The 20,940-nt window shown below is 56.1% G+C and overlaps 1 protein-coding gene across 18 annotated transcripts in view; it reads right to left on the bottom strand.

Annotated features, from left to right (window-relative positions):
• The window catches only part of LOC143667177 (CUB and sushi domain-containing protein 1-like), a 315,312-nt gene that overhangs the window by 284,789 nt on the left and 9,583 nt on the right, over positions 1-20,940 (bottom strand). For 15 of the 18 annotated variants that reach the window (XM_077141088.1, XM_077141080.1, XM_077141094.1 and 12 more), the window contains one exon: positions 18,749-18,835. In XM_077141088.1, coding sequence (XP_076997203.1) covers positions 18,749-18,835 — 87 coding nt within the window. Of the gene's footprint in view, positions 1-700; positions 18,640-18,748; positions 18,836-20,940 lie in introns of all 18 variants that reach the window. The other 3 variants (XR_013167908.1, XR_013167906.1, XR_013167907.1) reach the window with 1 other exon arrangement.

A 20,940-nucleotide genomic window follows, 5' to 3' on the forward strand; every position in this document is an offset into this window, starting at 1 on the left:
CTGTCCTGGAAAAAGGCTTGGTAGGAACGTGCCAAGGGGAGCCTGTGGCCCCCCGAAGACAAGACGGCTCCCAGGAGCTTCCCACTCTTAACATTGACAGTACTCCACAAGAGGTCTCGTTAAAAACTGAGCAGGCTTATTATGACCAAAGCAGAGGTGAGGGGTTAGGGTGAAGGGCCCACCCCGCCCTGGGTTCACGGGCAGTGCAGGGTCATGGAACCAGCCTTGTAGGGAGAGTCAAAGAAGGCCAAGGCGGGCATAAATGACCTGCTGGGCCTGCAGGTAGGGATGCTGGGCACATCAAGAGAAGGCTGCTGCGCTTGGCATGTGGCCCACATTTGCCTGGCAGGGTCGGCTAAGGGGAGCGGTTGAGTGACTGCCAACCCACACCGGGGTCCGACCATACAAGCCACGTCATCACTGCTAAGGCCAGCAGGGAATGTTCCAGCTAAACAGACAGCACAGGGCCTTCGGGCCAAACTGCATGCAGCAACTGGCTTTTGTCAATGCAGGATGCTTGGAAATTCCTTGTTTTCAGTAAACGGGGTATTCACCCAGAGGCAGGGACCAACTGACACCTCCAGGGAGGGGTGGCCCCACAGTACTAATCCTGCCATGGGGGGAGCTGAGGGGTGAGTTCCATTAAGCCTGGAGAAGCCATGAAAACACATAGGTAGGAAAAGAAGTACAAGGCTCATACCTGAAGGCAATGGATGTTGTCAAGGAGTTGAAGGTCTACATGAATGGGAGGCATCCATGCTGCCCATAATGAGAAGGGATGAGGATGCTGGAAACCGGGTACCATGTCTGGAGGAATCAAAGCGTGTCACCCTGCTCCTGCACAGAAATGCAGACTGGATGGGGACCCACGGGGACTGCAGGCAATAGGCCCTTCCAGAGGCAGGAGGCAGACGGCTGTCCCTGGAGGTGATGGGACAGCTGATAATAGGCTGGGTTTGTGCATAAATTATACTTCATTAAAGTGGCTTTTTTAAAAATACAAGAAATCATTTTTATTTAAAAAGAAAAAAAATGTGCCTCAGAATATGGGCCTTTAGGTTATCCACTGATTTTGGCTTTAAAATATTCTCCCTGAAAGAGCCCAGGAGTGCAGGACCAGGCACCGGGGAGTGTGCAAGGGAAGTACGGGAATGAGAGGGGGCCAGCATGGGGACACGGGCAGTGTGGAGACAATGGAAGGGTCACAGCGTAGGGACATGGGAAGGGTCACAGCGTGGGGACAAGAGAAGGGGCCTCTGTTTCCTGGTGCTGTGCTGCCCAGGGCCCTGATATTCACAGCACAGAGGAGCTCATCGGGTCAAGCCCTCCAAAGTGCTGTTGCACCCACAGTGAGCACTCAGCCTGCCACCTCGCGGGGTCCCGCGCCCAGCACGCGCCTCAGGAGACCCACATCCTGTGTCCCCGAGGTGTCCACGGGCAGCTGCTTCTGCACTGCTTTACTTGGCCACTCTGGACTCCTAAAGGTGGCCAAAGGCTCGACACAGGGCTGACCGCAGGGCCCAGGAGGGAGGCCCCCTGCCCCCCGGCGCCCCCATTCACGCAGGCTTAATGGAGGGTCAAGCCCCTCCTGCAACGCCTCTTGGCCCGCCGGCACAAGGGTCACCCACCTGAGGCCTCCGCCTGCTCGCCGGCCTCCTCACGGAGGAATCACTCTCCTGTGAAGGGAAAGAAACCCCCACGCACTACTGATAAGAAGCCCTACAGGGTTCCTTCCTCCTCAGTGGGCCCAAGGGCGCTGGAAGGTACCTTGGTTCTCCCGACACCCAAGCCAACCCACAAGCCCCCGCCGGGTTCGTGTTCCTTGGGGGAGGCATAGCCCCGGTGGCACACCAGGCACTCCTCCGGAGGTTTGGGCTTATCCCCCGTCGCCCCGTGCCCCAGTGTTATCACATACCTGGGGACCTGAGACAATGCATCCTTTATTCAGGTGGTTCAGTCCCCCCCACAGGCCCGCTAGGTGAGGCGCGGGCTTTGCGATCGGCATTTTGATCCCAGTTCTGCACCTGGAGCATTTTTTTGGTCTCCCAGTTGCCCTGTTGGCCGGGCGGACACCATCCCAGCGTGCAAACCCACTCGGGCTGCTGGTCCCCACAGCACCCGGGCACGAGCAGGCCTGTCCTCAATGAGACAGGTGACACCATGCACACAACTCTCCACCCCTGTGGAGAATGCGGGCACAGCCCCTGGGCAACTCCTGAGAGTGGGTGAAGCACCAGGCACCATGCTCAGAGGCCACCGAGCCCGCCACAGAGGTGGCTGCGCTTGGGCCTGCTCCAGCCAGGGTACAGTAGGGCCCACTGGCTCCATCTTCCCAAAGTGCCCCGCAGTGTGCTGAGGACAGAGCACCCGGCTTCCAGGCATCTCCAGGAGCATCTTTCCCTGCCAAGGCAGCTCTGAAACAGAAGTGGCCCTTGTAAGAAACGTGGTGGCACCTCTTCAGCTTGTTGGAAAGAAATCGGCCCTCCGCCCCTCATGCCCATCTCCTGAGCTGGCCAGTTCTACGTGGTTCCAAAATGGGGCTTTTACTTGTCAAGGAACCCCAGAGGGCACCCACAGAACCTCTGGACACTCTCCTTCCTGCATCGCAGACCCCAATGTTTTGTCACCTGAGTAGTGGGGATGGAAGGGGCCGCCAAGCAACTGTGGACAGGTCACCATCCCTGGGTCCTGGACAACACACTGGGCATGCCCCTGCATCGCCCGGCAGGAGGCCCTACCCTGCCTTCCTCCTCTCACCCGGACTGGCCCTGTCCATTTTAACCTCCACCATTTCTCCCAGGATGGCTAGCGGGCACAAGGGGCGGTGGGGACACCCCACATGACCAGATGCATGAGAAGGAGTCAGGCGGCTGCTCTCCATTTGGGCATGGAGTTTTGAGTGATCTATCTCGAGACCACTTTTGACTGTTTTAGGCCTAAACGAGGACACAGGGGTACTCGTGGCAGACCCTGAGTGTGAAGGACAAAGAGGTTGCATGAGCCCAGGATGGGGACACCGACTGGTGAGCACACCTGCTTCGTTGGACAAAAAGACGTTCCAACCAGCCAGCGAGGCATGAGAAGTGAGTGAGACTTTCAGGCCCCAGGCCTGTGCCCTCTGACATCCTTCCCGCTGTGCTGCCCTTCCTCACTGAGTCAGAGGGCAGGTATGCCACCCAACGTGTACCTGGGCAAGGGGCAGGACCCTCGGCAGTCGGGGGCACAAGGATGGTGGGTGGGCTCGCCGCAGCCGCCACTCACTCGGGCTATAGTTTGCATCTCTGGCTGTGCAAACTCATATGGCAGGGGTGGCATTTGCTGCAGAGTCCTTCACAGGAAGTGGAGTCCTTCTAGCACTCCTAGGACCATTTCTCCATAGCTTCAAGAAAGAGCACCCATGATGCTTGCCTTCTGGGACTGTCGGCCAGTCAACCAAGGGCCTAAGTGTGCTTCTCCTCCCTGCTCAGGGGTGGGGAAGTCTGGGGCTCAGACACAAGCTCTTTGGGGAACGTGTGCCCTGTGTTAGATGCACATCGAGGGAAAGGCACATAGACAGCCTGCTTACTTCTAAGAGTGACAAAACCAGGAAGGCAGCCTGCAACCATGGGAAGGGCTCACGCATCTGTAAAGTTTTCTCCTTTCAGCTGCTAAAGGTCTATGTGGTAAATGAAATCTCTGATGTGCTCTCCACTTAAAACACACCCTCTCGGTCCACAGCCACCAAGCAGCTTTAAAAGCTGTGTGCCCGCTCACCTCCGGCAGCACCTCCTCGGCCCAGGAGCCCCGGAGGCACCCAGGGAGGCCCTCACTGTGGGCAGGGCATTGGAGCCCCGGGATAGCCACACCCCAGCCGAGCAGCTGCCAGCCCTGCCCTCCTGGAGCCAGCTGAACAGACTCCCAGAGCATCGTAAAGGGCACCCCGGTGTGGTCGGCAGGGGCTGTGCGGGGCAGGGAGGGGCCCGGTGTTGTGGGGCAGGGGCTGTGGATGGCTGTGCCTAAACCCAGAATGTTGCAGCGCATTGCGGGGCCATGGGCAGGGTGGAGCCGATGCCACCTATGCGATGTTAAGGCCAACCCAGGCTTGTCTGGGGTCATGAACCAGGAGGGATCAGGAGGGCCAGTGGGGAGGTGAGGGGCCAGTCACGGACGCCACAGGACAGGGCCACTCAGCAGCAACTAGAGCATCTCATGACCCGCCCACAGGGTGTCAGAGTCCGCGGGTCCAGGGGTACTGCTTGCCTGTGGCACCCAAGCAGCAGGCCTAGTCCCGGCCCTGCCTCTGCACACCTGTCTCCAGGAGCAGCACCAACGGGGAAGTATATACCCTGGGTGTGGGGACCAGGGCCCAAGCACCCCGAGACCTCAGCTTGGCCCCCCAGATGCCTTGTCAATTCTGGAGCAAACAGGGCCCCACAAAGGGGAAGAGGAGCTCATGCAGATTTTTGGGTGAGCAGGTCAGAACAGTCACCCAATGGCTGAGGCTTCTGATAGGCAGAGAGCTTCCCAGACAAGGAAACCTGGGGCTGAGGGCGGCTTTATCTCCTCAAGAGCAGAGTCTTTCACCACTCACCTCCCTCCAATTTGGGGAGCAAAAGTGCAAGTTTTAATAGCTAAAAGAACTCAAAATGAAAGACAAAACCCGTGTGGCCTCCACACGTACACACCCTCTGAACACTTGTCAAGGGGTACACGTTAGTGCCTTCTTACGGGACTGCCAAGAGAAGTGAATCCTTTTTTTCAAATTGAGACATTTTCAAAGCAAGTGACCCCGTCCAGCCAATGTCTCCCTCAACACAGGTTCTCCTGATCGAGGGCAGGTTGCGGCCCAGCGGGCAGAGCCCACAGTCAGCAGGTCCCGCGGGGACTCGGGGTGCAGGATGCACATTCCCGGCGAGGCACCCCTCCCCACAGAGTGCATGGACACAGTGCCAAGGAGCAGAGGGCTGCGCCCACGGGCTCTCATAAGCTGAAAGCCAAAGAATCTTTAAATGAAGAAATACAAGGAGTACCAGGTCTTGGGTTCAGGAGGAGCCCCCAGAGCCACGACCGTCCTCAGTCAGCGCCAATGCACGGAGCCCCCGAGTCAACCATGTGGCTGGGACAGCTGCCTGGGCTCCTGCTCACAATTCACTAGCATCTATTTTAGGTCATCTACATACTAGGAAATGTAAGGCTGGCAGCACTGACATGAGGTCAGTGGCCGTGGCTCGGCCTGGACATTCCCAGGACTCAAGTGCAGCCAGAGCCCACGGCCCAGCCCTTGGGGGAAGGTGGCTGTGCACGCTCCATGCCCAGACCTGGGAGGGGCCCGGTGCATAGAGCTCGCAGGCAGAGCTGTCACCTCTGTGGCCGCAACAGACATGGCATGAAATAACAACCCAGTCTAAACATGCAAAACTTTCCTTCTCAGGCTGACCAAGAGGAATATGAGCTGTTGTAAAGAAACGGCTTGGTTCTTAAGCAAACTCTCTACCTAGGACTTGGTGCATCCGACTGGCAAACTGAAGTTACAAGTGAAGGTGGCCAAAGCATGGGCAGGGCGTCCAGTGGTGCGGGACCAGTCCCGGCTGCAGCATGAGACTCAATGCCATGTGCAGACCTGACCCCAGGGATGCAGGGCTGGTGGGTGGCCCTGCAGGTGCATTCACCAAGTTTTCATGCCCATCCCTCAAAATGTGACCCTGTTCTGAGCTTCCATCCCCTGACAACCTCACGGTGCAGAATAAGGATGCTCCCGATAGTGAGAAATAGCAGACGAAGACGGAGAGGACAGGTGGAGGTGGGGGTCCCAGGCCTGGCCGCGCCGCACAGGGGTAGAGAGCAGATGTGTGCGGGACCCGAGCCTGAGCTCAAAAGAAAATCCTCTAAAAGAAACAGGCCTGAAAATCACCATCCACAGTGGTTCAGAATGAAAGCTCCTGGAGGCAGCAGGCCTGTCAGGGATAAATCTCAGCAGAGGATCGACACGGCACCGGGAGGTCCCAGCGTTCTCCTGTCTACACATCCCCACGTGTGGCTAGAACCCGAGTCAGAAGCTGAGGACCTTGCACGTTTCACAGAATAGCTGAGTCCATCAACCTGAGTCGAGGGTGACTGCTAGCTTTGCTCATTTATAGAAACCTGTGCCACTATCCGCAAGGTCTTCCGAAAAGCAAGAATTAAAACAAGAGCAAATCTGTGCCCTGGAAACTGCCCGGAAGCCTGCAAAGAACGCAGGGGCCCCTCGCTGTGTGCGGACTGGACTGAAGGGAGAGAATCCACCCAGGGGCTCACCAGAGGGCAACAGGATGCCTCAGCCAGTGTGGCTAGGTGGAGATCTAGACAGGAAGCCAGACACCAGGCACCCATTTAAAATGAAACCCTCAGGACCCGGGCAATTTCCCTCCATCCCTGCTGCCCCTCCTCTCTGTCTCTTGGTCCTCTCCCCTGGGACATCTCTCTCCCTCCCCTATTCCCGCTGACCCCCTCTCCCAGGGCACCACCCTCCCCTATTCCTGTTGATCCCTTACCCCGGGGAACCACCCTTCTCTATTCCTGCTGATCCCCTACTCCGGGGAACCACTCTTCCCTGTCCCTGCAGACATCCTCCCCCGAGGCACCACCACCCGGTCCCTGCTGCCCCACCCCCGGGGCACCACCCTCCCCTGAACCTGCTGAAACCCCCCCCGGGGCGCCACCACCCCCTGTTCCTGCTGCCCCATCCCCAGGGGAACCACCACCCCCTGTACCTGCTGCCCCTCCCTTGGAACACCACCCTCTCCTGTCCCTGTTGACCTCCTGTTCCGGAGCACCATATTCCCAGCCCATTCCCTGCTGCCCACTTCTCCCTAGGATCCACTCCTGATGTATGGGGCTTGACTCCCGACAGGCCTGGCCTGCACTTAGTATGTACCTGTCAGCAACTGACAACTGATTTTAAAAGACAGCCACCAGCTCCCTAAATTGCATCCATCACAGGAACTATTAGGCAGGACCAGGCAGGAGGTGTGCGCACGCTGGGCCGGGAGGAGATGGCGAGCCTGGCCCCGCTGTCAGTCCGTGTCATGTGAGCCCAGCTGAGCACCCCAGCTGCCAACTGCCAGCACTCAAGGTATTAAGAACACCCACAGGAGTGCACCAGCAGGCGGCACACAGAGCCCATGTGGCCACCCATCCAGGGGTGCTGCATCCTCTCAGGCAGAGCAGGATCATCGTGTTTAATTTGCATACATTTTAATTGCAGCCCACATGACCCACGTGCTGCCATCACAGCCCCGCCCGGAAAGAGTCATGCCTGTCCGTGTGCATCTGCGGTGTGAGACGTATGGATTCCACAGGGAAGGGCCTCCTGGTGGGTATGGGGCACCCATCACTGGCCACAACCACACTCCTAAGGCTTCCTGGGGCCCCCCGATTTCCAGGGTGGTGCTGGTCTGTGATCCAGGACCCAGCTGGTGCCTGGGCATGGGCTGAGTACACAGGAACGGACACAGGATGCCGTGAGGACACGAACCTTGGCTCCCCACCAGGCATGGCCCCCAGGACCACCTCTCCCACAGCACACCATGGGCGCTTCAGCCCCCCGTGAGGACAGGCAGGGCCAGTGACCCCACAGCAAGGTGGCAGGAAAAATCTGCTGGACAAACGATGAATACAGGTCAGAACTCAGGAACAGCAAGTTTTGATGGTGTAACCAGACCTGGAATACCGAAGCCCTCTGCAGGCCTCCTTGAAAAGAGGGATGCCCCTGGCTCGCATACACCGAGTTGGCACCAACCACCTGTGGGCACCGACCTGCTCTACATGTCAAGATTTTTCTAAAGATGCTCTAGTTCTGAACAATTCTTAACCATAAAAAACAGAGGCTGAAGTACAAACTGTACTAAACAGAAGGAACCCACAAGTGTTCATCAAGTGCTCTTATTCTAATTAAAGGGATGAAGGTAGCTGGGGAGGACTGACGTCCCTAGAGGCCACAGCCTATGTCTCCCCGTGGGGCAGAGGCAGTTGGGGAGACAGATCTCAGGCTCAAATGCCATCGGAGTCCCTGGAGGGCCTACCCCGAGGTATGAGTCCACAGTAATGGGTAGGGCCGGGGAATCCGTAGGCCAAGCAAGCTCCCAAGCGCCGCTGGTCTGGGCAGTCGCCCCCCCACCCACCCTGAGTACCCACCCCTGAGGAAGTGCCCCAGAGGACACACCCCTGAGGACCCGCCCCAACGACTGGGCCCCAAACACCCACACCCTGAGGACCTGCCCCTGAGGACCCACAGAAGTCTCCTTGGCCCCTTGTGACCCTCCCCCGACCACCCCACACCCTCCCCAGAAACCACCCATCTGCTTTGCGTTCCCAGAGAGCAGTCTGCCTTTTCCAGACTATGACTTGGAGTCCAAAGGATGCACCCTTTTTGGCCTGGCTGCTTCCATGTAGCGCTCCATGCTGACATCCATCCACGCCCAGGTAGGATGGGGGCTCTTTCCTGTGTTTCGCTGAGCGTGTCCCACTGCACAGATGCACCACAGCGTTTATCCATGCGCTGATGAGTGTGATCTGACTAGTTTGCCATATTTAGTGATTACGAATGAAGCCAAACCATGAACGTATGAAAAGTTTCGTACGCGTGGGGATGTGCATGTGGGCCTCCATGTCTCTTAGGGAAACACCAGGGAGTGGAATGGCTGGCTCATGGGCGAGGCATATTTTAACGTTCCAAGAGGCTGCTGGATGCTTCTCCGGGTGGGGTTTCATTGTCCATTTCCACCTGCAGCCTGTGAGACTACCAGTTCCCTTACATTTTTGCCCACACATAGTGTGATCAGACTTTCTAATTATAGCAAATGTTGGAAACTTAGTGGTGTTTAGGGGAAAATTCTGGCCTTGACTGCACTTCCCATGAGACAAGTGATACCGAGCATCTCACACAAGGTTTGCCCCTCTGAATCCTGGGTGAGGGGTCTGTGGTAGGTAGATTCAGGTGTCAACTTGGCCAGGTGAAGATGCCCAGTTCTACTGCTGTGGACATGAGCCGACGGCATGTGAATGTCATCTGTTCCTGATTACAGCTGCAGTCGGCTAAGAGGCATGCCTGCTGCAATGAATGAGCTTGCATTTAATTGGCTGGTGCTTAAATGAGAGACTCAATGTAGCAGAGCCCAAGCAGCTCAGCATACCTCAGCTCAGTACTTGGAGCTCAGTCCAGGCCTTTGGAAATGCAGAAAGGAATCACCCCAGGGAAAGTTGTTGGAACCCAGAGGCCTGGAGAGAAGGTCAACAGAGACTGCCCTGTGCCTTCCTGCAAGAAAGAACCTGCACTGAAAGTTAGCTGCCTTTCCTCTGAAGAACTAACAAAATAAATACCCTTTTAAAAAACAAAAATAAATACATACCCTTTAATTAAAAGCTAATCCATCTCTGGTGTCTTGCATTTGGCAGCTAGCAAACTAGAACACGGTCCATTCAGATTTTTTTTTTTTTTTTTTTTTTAAAGGAAAGACAGAGAGAAGGAAGGAAGGATAGAAGGAAGGAAGGAAGGAAGAAAGGGAAACATTTTTAACCATTTTCTTGTTTTATTGTATTCTGTTTCTCCGTTTTTGTTACATGGGCTGGGGCCGGGAATCGAACCGAGGTCCTCCGGCATAGCAGGCAAGCACTTTGCCCGCTGAGCCACCGCGGCCCACCCCAGATTTTTAACTCTCTTTAACTGAAACCCCAGTCTTTGTCTTACCAGGTTGTGGCAGTTCGTTATTTATACAGTGTTTAGGTACAAGTCTTTTCTTTGACATGTTTGCAAATTCTTTCTCCCAGGCTGTGAATTGCTGACTTATTTTTGTAAATGTCTTTTGAAGAGCAAATGGGCTCCATTTTGATGAAGTCTAGTTGAGTTTCATCTTGAATTTTATACTAGGTAGTGGCTTCTTTTGTCAAGACCACGTTTTAAGATGTAATGATGTAATCAGATGTAACGTTTTCTTGAAGTTCTACAATCTTAGCTTTTAGGCCTATGATCAACCTGACTTCATTTTTTTTGAACATGTTTTGCTGTCAGGGCTGGCTGAGGTTCCGTTTCTGCCTATGGTCAGCTTTTACAGAACCATTTGTTGAAAATTTTGCCCTCTCCCCAGTGAACCTGCCCTGGTACCTCTGTCAAAAGTCCATCCATTTACAGGTTTGCTCCCAGCTCTCGGCACTGTTCTCTGGCCACTCACCTGGCCCACACTGGCCCCATGCAGTCTCACTCAGCCGACCTCTGTGGCATGTCCTAGGGGAGTAATGGAGGCCTCCAGCTTTGTACTTTCACAAACTTGTTCTGAGTATTCTAGGTCCTTTGCATTTCCTTATAAATTTTACAACCACCTTGTCAGTTTTCACAAATTTTCAGAAAGAAACCAGTCTGGCTTTTGTTTTGCCCTGAATCTCTAGATCCACGTGGGAGAGGCCACGCAAGGTGTTGACATGGCAGTGCAGGAGCTCACAGCCAGGAGTGCGCCCCACCCGCTCCCTCACTGCTCGGCAGACCCCTTGGATACCCAGTCAACTTCAGTCCATGGCAGACAGCTGGAGAGCTCTCTTGCTGAAGCTCGCACCTCTGCTTGAGGGTTTGTGTAGGGGTGTGTGCCACTATGAAAAGATTTATGTCCTCTTGAAAAGCCATGTTCTAACCCTAATCAATCAATCTTGAGGGAGCAACTGTTTCTTCTAATCCCTATTCAGCACTATAGGTAGGGAATTTGATTAGGTTATCTCCACAGATACGTGACACTCAATTCTGGGCATTAAATTTCATTAGATGGAGACGTGTCTCCATCCATTCTACCTGGGTCTCGATTAGCTTACTGGAATCCTATGAAAGGGGAGACATTTTGGAGAGAGTTCCTTTTGAGAATGAGGAGTGAGCCGCAGAACCACGACAGAAGGATGAGAGAACCACAGACTCCACGAGACAACGACCTTTGGAGATGAAGAAGGAAAACATTTCCTGGAAGCTGTATGAAACAAGAGGCCTGGAGAGAAAGCCAGCAGATGCCACCACGTTCGCCATGTGCCTTTCAAACTGAGGGGTAAACCCTGAATGTCACTGGCTGTGGTAGTTAGGTTCAGCTGTCAACTTGGCTAGGCAAAGTCACCTAGCTTTGTTGCTGTGGACATGAGCCAATGGCATGTGAAACTCATCTGTTTCTGATGACATCTGCAGGCGGTGAGGAAGCGTGTCTGCTGTAATAAATGATGTTTCATTTAATTCGCTAGAAGCTTAAATGAGAGAGCTCCATGTAGCACAGCCCAAGCAGCTCAGCATACCTCATCTCAGCACTAGCAGCTCAGCCCAGGCCTTTGGAGATGCAGAAAAGAATTACCCCCGGGGAACATTGTTGAAACCCAGAGGCCTGGAAAGAAGGCCAGCCAAGATCCCATTCCTGTGCCTTCCCATGTAAGAAAGAACCACACTGAAAGTTAGCTGCCTTTCCCCTGAAGAAATAGAACCTGCGCTCCTTCCCTCTCTTTCATCATCTGCACCTTAGCCTCCTTCCCTCTGCCCTCAGTACCTGCACTCTCCTGCTCCAGGCTGCTCAGAGCTGCATGGTGCACTGGGGGCTCAGCACAAAGCTCAGGAAGCCTTAGTAACAAAAAGCATCTCAAGAAAAAAAGGACTGGCATTCCATCATGCTGCTACAGGGTCCTGAACAACCACAAGCGCCCACAACTCAGGACCGCCAGGCTACCCAGGAGGTTCCTGCACAGGAGCAGATTTACAGGGCCCACAGCTCCTTCCCAGCTGCCTGCAGCTGGGAAGCAGCAGCATCTCCATAAAGTGCATGGAGCCCGGCATAAAATTAACCTGGCATCAATTGTTTTCCACCCATTTGACAGACCCATGTCAGCTCATCTGCAAGAGGAAATAAAAAAGTCAAGCCTAAATGCGTAAAAAATTATGATGAAGTTCTAAATAAAGCAGGGGATGGACTGATTGAGTCAAAAGTCAATCAATCAGTGGATGGATGGATTAGGGACATCTCATGAGCCCTAAAGAAATGATTTGCCCAAACACTGGGATTCAACGGCAGAGCACCAGATTCCAACACTTTTAGGAAGAAAGAATGAAAGATCAATTCAAAGAAAAAATAGATAAAGAACGCGGGGACTTGGCATGCTGACACACCTATTGCTGAGAACCATTTTCTCGGTTGACCTGAAAACTTCGGGAGCGTTTATTTACTTTCAACACCATCCTGAGATCGGTATTTTCAATTTGGATCCAAGTTATTATTTTTCACATCACAGCAGCGGGGAGTGTAGTAAAGTGGCTCACATTTTAGTGCTAAAAAGATCGCTATGACATTCTCTGGCCACTGCAGGCCAGACAGCAGTGACTCAGTGGGGCCGGGGACTGGGGGCCCTCAGAAAACCAGTCTTGCTTCTCTCCATTTTTCAGGCCTGTCTCGCCCCCAGGACAGGCGAGGGGAACGCAGGGAGGAGCTGATGGTAGAAGCAAATGTGTTTCCTGCATCAAAAGCATGCTTGCTTCTCTCCTCTTCCCTGCCCCTTTTGTCTCCCCCAAAATCTCCCCAGGAGAGAAGAGGAGGTGGGGCAGGTGGCAGAGGGCAGTAAGCAGGAAGGACCACAACTACATTCCTGGGCCACCCCTCACATATTCCAAGGGCAGCACCCTGCTGGGGAGATGCCCTCTGGGTTGACCGCCTATTTCAGCACTCAGCAAGGAGGCCCGAACCCACCCCAGATAACTTGGAGCTCCCACTTGGAGGGGGTGGGAGAGTCTTCTGGGCTCAGCCCATCCTCAAAAGACATCAGGCCCTCCAGGGAAGGAGCCTTCTCCGAGGGTTCAATGGCAGTAGGAATGGACCAGCCCGCCTGCTGGTCAGCAGGGCTAGGGGCACTGGCCTTCCCAGGCCCAGCCGCCAGCAACACCCCAGAGGAAGCTGCTGCATGGACGGCATGTCCTGGACAATGGAAGGAGCTGCCACCCTGAGGGTTCGACCCTGCCTTGGCTCAACACAAACACTGCCAGGTGCCAGGGTCCCAAGGTAACTCGGTGTTCAGAGGCCCGGGGCCTCCACTTCCAGCTACAGGAACTGAGGGCCCCTGTGCAGCTAGCTGTTGGGCCCTGCCCGGAGGGAGTCCTGGAGGAGAGGCCCCTCAGACAGCCTGGTTTCAGGGTCACAACTAATCAATGCTGACCATTCAGGGGGGTGGGGCCTTGAAGGGAAGGCCGCCCCACCACCGGTCATGACCCTGGGTTTCTGGCCTGGCACCCACTTCTCTGCTCACGGCACACACCAGGTGCACAGGCCTCTCACTCCAGGGACCCTACTGCCCAGAAGGGGCGTCCAGATGTCGGTTGTGGGGTCACTGCCCTGTCAAGTCCGCTAGCCTCAGGGGCAGCTCCAACAATGAAACATCCTGGCTGCCCGAATCTGCACCACAGGGAGACCCTCACCCCCAGCCACCCAGGACCTCGAGTAGGTAGAGGAGCCAGAGCTGCTCTCACCTTGGCTGTAGGAGCCAAAGGGCCGGAGGCTCAGCTCACGGCCTTCCCCACCCGTCCACACAATCCTGAGCTCCAGAACCTCTCCATCCCTCAGGGTCTCCCTCTACCCCTGCCCCCAGCCTGAGCTCCCTCTGTGGGCTACCCCCACAAACACCCCGTTGCACTTCGGTTACAGGGTCAACAGGAGGCCCAAGGCAGAGGTGGGAGGAGACTGACCTAGGGCTGTGGGAGAGGCCTTGGCTACATGTTCCTGCAGGCTCCCTGCTGACACCCGACACTGGCAATGGCTCCACAGCCTGTTTCTTCCCTTCTCTTGAGCTTCCTAGGTCAGATGGTCAGGAGAGAGCACTTACGACGCTTCCTGGGGTGATGCCATGCTGTTGTACCCAGACAAGGTGACAGGAAATCATATGAAAATAAACTTGTAATTTCTACCTCATTCAGCCACTGGGAAGCCAGGATTCAGGGAAGTCACTGCCATGGCATCCTCCTATCAACGTTCTGGCTTCGGGGAGGAGGAATAAGTGTTCTATGCTCCTCCGTGGACTGCATGGTTTTGTGTCCCGGAGGGGGTCAGACAATACCTTGGAAGGCCACAAGCCCCGCAGAGCACTTGCTCAGCACCAGGGGCCAGGGAAGGACTTGACCGAATCATGCCCACGGGAGCACACCCGTCCTGAGGGCCACAGCAGGAAAGGCCCTCCAGAGGAGGTGCAGGCCGAGCCCAGAGGCATCCTGGACCCTCAGGAGTCCAGAACCTGTCCAAGCTACACTGATGCCAGACCCCAAAACTCCAGGACAGCAGGGTGCCCATCTCTGTGGCAGGCATGGACCCAGGTTTCAAGACGGGTGTCTTTGGGGAACACTCCTCTGTGATGCCACGGATCCCCAGACTCAGCCAGGCCCACGGCTCCCAGGGCATATAAGCACACAACTGTGCACTGATGGCCGGCAGGTCGCACAACTAATTGGGATCCACTCTGGCAACCAAAAGGGTGCAGATCTTGCTTCCCTATGGACGGGTTTCAACACACTCACAGCCCCATGCTGAGGCTACGTCGCCATTACTGCTCATGCACGGTTGCAGACATGGGGCCTGAGGTGCACAGGCCCCTGCATCGCTGCTGACACCACAGGTACACTGTGAGTGGGACAGGACTTGCACTCATGGAGCATTGCAGCAGGCACAGCAGGTGGGCACTAAGCACCAGGCACGATGCAACGGTAGGAAGCGGGAGGCCCTCCAAGCAAGAGAGAGCAATGGCGAGAGGAGTCTGGGGCAACGGTGTGTACAGAGGCCCCCAGAAGGTGGGCAGGACAGAGCGGCTGTGCCAGCGAGTCTCAAGGGCCTGGGGGAGGTGGCAGCCCTTATCTTCCAAGTCCTGGGGCCCCCATAGGGTCGGTATCACAGCAGCAGGGACACAGTCTCCCCAGGGCAGCAGGACAGCAGAAATCAGTGCCCGGGTTTTACTGTCCGCGTCCTCGAACGTCCCACGAGGTTGGTTAGGGCCTGGTGTGTGAGCAGCGTGTTCTCAGCGGCCCTCCAGGGCACAGCCGTTTCCTCTCCTTGACTCTCTTCTGGAAACAAAGCTAATGTTCTATTTCCCATGGTCGGAGGACGGAATTGGAGACTCTTAAAAACTCACTGGCGATTCATAATGGAATCCACAGAAAAATGTTCTTGGGGTGCTGATTCACCAAAGTTTGCAGGAGATCCAACACATTTAACGTTGCAACACAGAAACCAAACGGTGCAGCCCCTGCCCCATGCCCACACACTCAGAGGCCGTGGCTTTCCTGATGGGCTGTGGTTGTCTCTCCGCCAGGACCGTGTGGGACAGAGTCGTCCTCTTGGGCAGCCACAGGAAGGAGTCAGGAATTGGGAGGCGGGGCCACTGGGAAGAGGAAAGTCCCCGCCTGGGACATGCACCCTGCCCTCCTCCTGCAAGTCCTCCTTGGCTCCATGAGTCTTCCAAGACACCTCCCTCCCAGGACAGGCCAGTCCCAATCTCGGTACCTGGGGAGCTCACCAGCCCGTGACTTGAGACAGCTACATCCCCAGGGTCCCCATCTGGCTCCTCGACCTGATTCTCCCTTGAGTTCCGTGCAGGTGGACCACAGCCCCATGCTGGGAATAACAGGCACTTGCATTTAACCCACAGATGGATGCTGCAGGCCCTCCCACCCCAAGCACTGCTCGGCCCCTGGGGACTCACCCATCAACCCAAACCCATTCGCTGAGCACAACGCCCCAGAAGGGTGGAGGGGCTGCAAGGGCTGCTCCAGATCCTTTGCCCAGTAGCCTCCCTGACCACAGGACACCATGACAGAGGCCATGGAGGTGGGGGCGTATCCATGCACTTCCAGTGAGGAAGCGTCCCAGGGACGGCTAAGCAAAGGCCCTGGGGTAGGAACATGAAGGTTTTTCCAAGAACCGCACAGGACCCAGCCATGTGGCTGGAACCAAGGACCAAGGTGGGACCAGAGATGCTCTAGGGAAGGGAGCCCAGGCTGGGAGGACGCTGAAGGCATTATTATGCCGTGGGGGTTTTCTCAGGGAAATGAGAGCCACAAGAGACTCTAAGCTGGGAAACAGAGAGCAGGTCAGGGCTCGGTGCTGCCAGGTGGGGACCAAGTGGGACAGCATGGGGGCCAAAGTCCATGTGCAGTGCTATCTCAGTGACCCAACCACCCAAACTGCATGGGTGCCAGGACTCTGCTCCAAATGCCTCTCAGCCTCGGCTGATCTCTGCAGCTCCACCTCAGACACAGACCCCACTGACCACTACCACTCACCTTCACCATCGTCATCCCCTCAGGCCGGCAGTGAAACCCACCGGATGCACTGGCTGAAAGAAAGTAAAGTGACACAGATCTCTCTCCAGTGCTCCTTGTAATAGATGAGAGCTGGATGGACTGCCTCCATGAGCTGCACGGGCCTCGGCTGAGCAAAAACAGCAGCCTAGAGGAGAGGGGAGGCAGCAGCAGCAGCTAACATTTAGGTGCTGTCCACATGCAATGCTGTCCACACCCGCTGCTGGCCTGAGCAGTTAGCACTGTCCACGCCCCACATTGTCCTGAGAACCCAGCGCTGTTCTGGGCACCCAGCACCGTATACACCCCACACTATCCTGAGCACCCAATGCTGTCCACACACCACACGGTCCTGAGCACACAGCACTGTCTTGCACTTGGCCCTGTTCACACCTGGTGCTCCCCACGTCCCACATTGTCCTGAGAACCCAGCTCTGTTCTGAGCACCCAGCACTGTCCATACCCTGCACTATCCTGAGCACCCAATGCTGTCCACACATCACATTGTCCTGAGCGCGTAGCACTGTTCTAGTACTTGGCCCTGTCCACACCTAGCGCTGTCCACACCCGGTGCTGTCCACACCCGGCACTATCCACACCCGACGCTATCCAGGGCAGGTCCACCATACACACAGCCTCACCTAAGCCCAGCCAAGCTGTGGCTGACAAAGCACAGTCACAGTGCTGAGCTCAGGGTCTCATCCTGAGGCCTGGACTAGCGGCCCTCCGATGCCCTCCACTACCTGATGAGAAGCCACGCAAGGGAACGTCCCAGAGAAAACCCGGAGGCAGGGCCGGGCCCAAGACCCAGCCCAGAGGGTACATCGCCCCCAGGAAGGCGGTGAGTGCAGGCCCTGGGCAGGCACCCACGACCAACAAGACTCCCCCTGTCATTACAGTGCAGTGTCCAATACTCAGGGCCAGACACAGCTTTGGTGCCACCTCCTGGCAAACTGGGGGCCAACAGCGTGCAGGGTCAGGCCTTCGGGGGCTCAGGTGAGGGATACAACCCCCAGGTGAGGGCCTCAACCCCACCTGCTGCCTTCATAGGGTGAACTTCATTGTGGGAACAGGCCAGGACTCTGACCCCATTCATACTTGTGACAGCATTTACGGACAAGACAAATGCATTTCAATTTCCTCTCTCAATTAATGGCCTATTCTTTGAACCAAACTCAGCTAAAAAATATTACTCCACCACCACTAATCTTATAAAAATTCAATGTCCCTCCTCTGACAGGCAGAGGCCAGTGTGCTGGGATAAGGAGGGTGACCACCAGGCCCAGGGCTTCCCAGCCCTGCCGAACACCCTGGAGTGCAGGATCCACTTGGCCACATTCAGCATGAGGGAGACAGCAACAGGCTGGCGGCAGAGGGCTGCACAGCATGGCAGGGAGGCAGGAGGCTGGCCTGGTACCATCACCCTGAAAGGGAGCAGGCGGAGGTGCGGACTCTCGGGTGAGCTCCAGATGAAGAGGTGGAGCACCGCTGGGCACTGACCCTCGTGATGCACCCGGACACCCGTGCGCCGGCTGCACACTGCCCGAGGCCAGAATGCTGTAAGTGTGCTTCAGCACTGGGAGGTGTGAGGCTGGACAAGGGGGAGAGGCTGGGTGAGGCTTGGATTGGGGGCAGGGAAGGGTGAGGCCAGTTTCTTGCCGTCGCTGGCACAGGTGTCCCAACTTAACAACACTGTAAACCCTGGCCCACTCCCTGCTGCCCCAAGGCACCCAAGGTGGCACCTGTCCCTGTGCTCCCTCCAATGGGCATGCTTCTCGCCACCCTGGCCTCGGCACTCACACCCATCACTGCATCCAGCCTCAGGTGGGACCATGCTCCTGCCAGGGTCAAGCCCTCTGCTGGGCTGGAGGACAAGCCAATGATGCAGACCAGGTATCATGGGGAAGACAAATCCCACACGAGTGCTGTACACATGGTGAGTGAGGGGAGCCCAGGGAGGAGAGGTGAGGAAACCACCTATTGCGAGGGGAGCTGGGGCTTCCCTACAGGCAGGGTTTTGATACGATGGTGCTCCCACCCAGCAGCCAGCTTTCAAAACCCTGCTCAAGTGGCTCCTCCACCAGTCTCTGCCCACTCGCAACTGGCCACACGCGGCATTGCAGAAGGTGCCACTGTCCTCTAAGTTCCAGAGCCACTTGCCTGTACTGCTCTGTCCCTCTGGGCTTCCAACTTCGAACCCACACGGCAGGATCCACCCCATATGACAGTTGCTCCCACTCAGTAAGCTCTACCCACACAGCAGGCTCCTCCCACTGATGGCTCCACCCCGGCATTTAAGGGCTGCAGAGATGTGGCTGCATCTTCACCTCAGGGGCCAACACATTCTGTGAGGGACAGAGCATTCAGACCAAGGCGATGGACTTCACCAGGGAAAGCACATGCTTCCAACTCCCCACAGCCTCACGCTGGGGCCACAGGCACACGAGGGCTTACCGTGAAGTGCTCCTCGGACTCACAGCTTCAAGCAGGTAGAAGCGAACCCTGCTGAACACCGTCATCACATCACTGGACAGGAGCTCTCTGGAAGGGAAAAGGTGACTCTTTAATGCAAACCCACCCAGGCACCTCACCATTCTGCGGGCACAGGAGTGCTGGTTTCAACACTTTCACACCCTAAAATCCACAAGGCAGAGGAAGGGATGAGTGAAGGACGCTGACAGCCAGGACAGGAACCGGCATGCCTGAGTGTGCTCGGAAGCTGGGCGCAGAGGCCCCCAGACACCCCACAGCCTCACAAGATGGTGAACCCTGCAAGGGGTGCAGCTGGGGCATCATGCCTGACACTGGGCACAGGGACCCCAGTCACCGCACAGCCCCCCGAGATGGGGGAACCTGCCAGGGGTGTAGCCAGGGCATCTCCTCACAGTGCACGTCCAGGCTCTGCTGGGACACTGAAGCCCCGACAGCAGGACTCACGTGCACACTCACAATCCTGGTCCCACCAGGGAGGGCAACAAGAAGGTGAGGGGCAAAAGGGGCCCCAACCTGTCATGCCCCAACCCGAAGCCTGTGCTCCCCGTGCGCATCCACTTGGATCCCCAGAGGAGATGGTGAGACAGAAGGGGACGGAGGATAGAGGTGCCAGGGCTGCCCCGTCAGCAGAGAAAGGGGCCCAGTTTCACAGCTTTGACACTTGGCACAGTTCAGATCTAAGAATGAATACATTAGGAGAGAAAACTCAAAAGAAAGTGATTGCAGCAATATTTCTATTTCTAAAAGATACTTTATTCTTTACTTCTTTCTCAAATGGGCTCCTGATGGACGTGCCTACACATTACTGAAGATTCTCAAAATCGACCTCCACTGTACTTTATTTTCTCGAATCCCCTGTACATGGATTGCTGGCAAATGGGGAGAAACAGGGTTTCTATTCTGAATAACACCCCTACTGCATTCCCCGCAAAGCTGAGCCCTGTGAATACTCTTCTAACAGCCTGGAGGTAATAGGGCCTCAGACCCATGACCCTTGGGGATAGCTTCACAACCCACCACTCAGCCTGACGGGCTTCCCCTCACCTGAAGTTTTTTAATAGTTTCCAGAATGTAGAAAGGTACACACATTCATAAGAAGGACCTCATGTTCCCAAGACCCACCTTGAATGACTCTTCCTATTAGGAGGGAACTGCTCTTTTTGTAGACGACTCAGCATCCAGGGATGCCCCTACATACAGATCCGCTCCAAACCACCCCGAAGAAACTTTGATGCAGAGTCTGCTTTCCAGTATGCACACTACATGTATCTGCTAGCTCAGTCAGCTAGCTGGGATGAACTGCAAAGTAAACCAAACTTCACACTTTAAAAAATACTACTTGTGCTGCTCAGGAATCTGGTTCACAAGGGAACAGCAGAGATGCTAGTCTCTGCTTCGAAACTGAGAAGAGGGGAGGGCGGCAGGGCGAGGAAGAATGGGGCAGTGGCCTGGAAGCGGCACCCAAGGCAGCCCTGGCATGACTGGCCCCACAGTACGGACTGCCTCATCCAGGGTGGGGACGTCTCGTCCCTCCTGCCCATAGCATGGCCTTCTATGTGGTGGCTGGGTCCCGAAAGAACCGGGTGAGAGCCATAGTGCCTTCTGTCCCCAGACTGGGACCTCAGTGTTTCCTCTCTGCCCTTCGAGGTCCACGGGAGAAAAGGGCCTCAAGGGAGAAGAGCCAGCATCCCTGGCAAGGTGGTGGAGCTTCCGCAGCCCTCCACTTCAGGGGCAGTGAGGCAGCCTGGGCCTTGCCGCCAGCCCCAGGCCCCTCGTGGTGGGCGCAGGCACAGGGCACTGTACAAGTCTTCTGCTGTGGGCAGGGCCCGGTGTGGCCAGGCTGCGGGGTGGGGCCCTGGCACCTCAGGCCTCCTGGTGGGAGCTGCTCTCTGACCCAGCAACTCTGGGTTCGCTTGCAGCCAGGAGCTTTCTCACTCCCTTCCCATGGGACACTGGTGACCCCACTGCCCCTCTCAGCCCGAGCGGCATCCCCAGCTCTGGGGGCTGGCAGGTTAGCTCCAGCACTTGGGGCTCTACCACGATGTGTGGAGCATCCCAGAACTTGAGGAGTCTTAGAGACCCCCTGGAGGCCCACTGGGAGACTGTAGGAGGCATGGACCTGGAGGACCGGGTGCCACTCCTAGCTGATTCCC

This window comes from Tamandua tetradactyla, chromosome 23, assembly GCF_023851605.1.
Source record: "Tamandua tetradactyla isolate mTamTet1 chromosome 23, mTamTet1.pri, whole genome shotgun sequence".
NCBI lineage: Eukaryota > Metazoa > Chordata > Mammalia > Pilosa > Myrmecophagidae > Tamandua > Tamandua tetradactyla.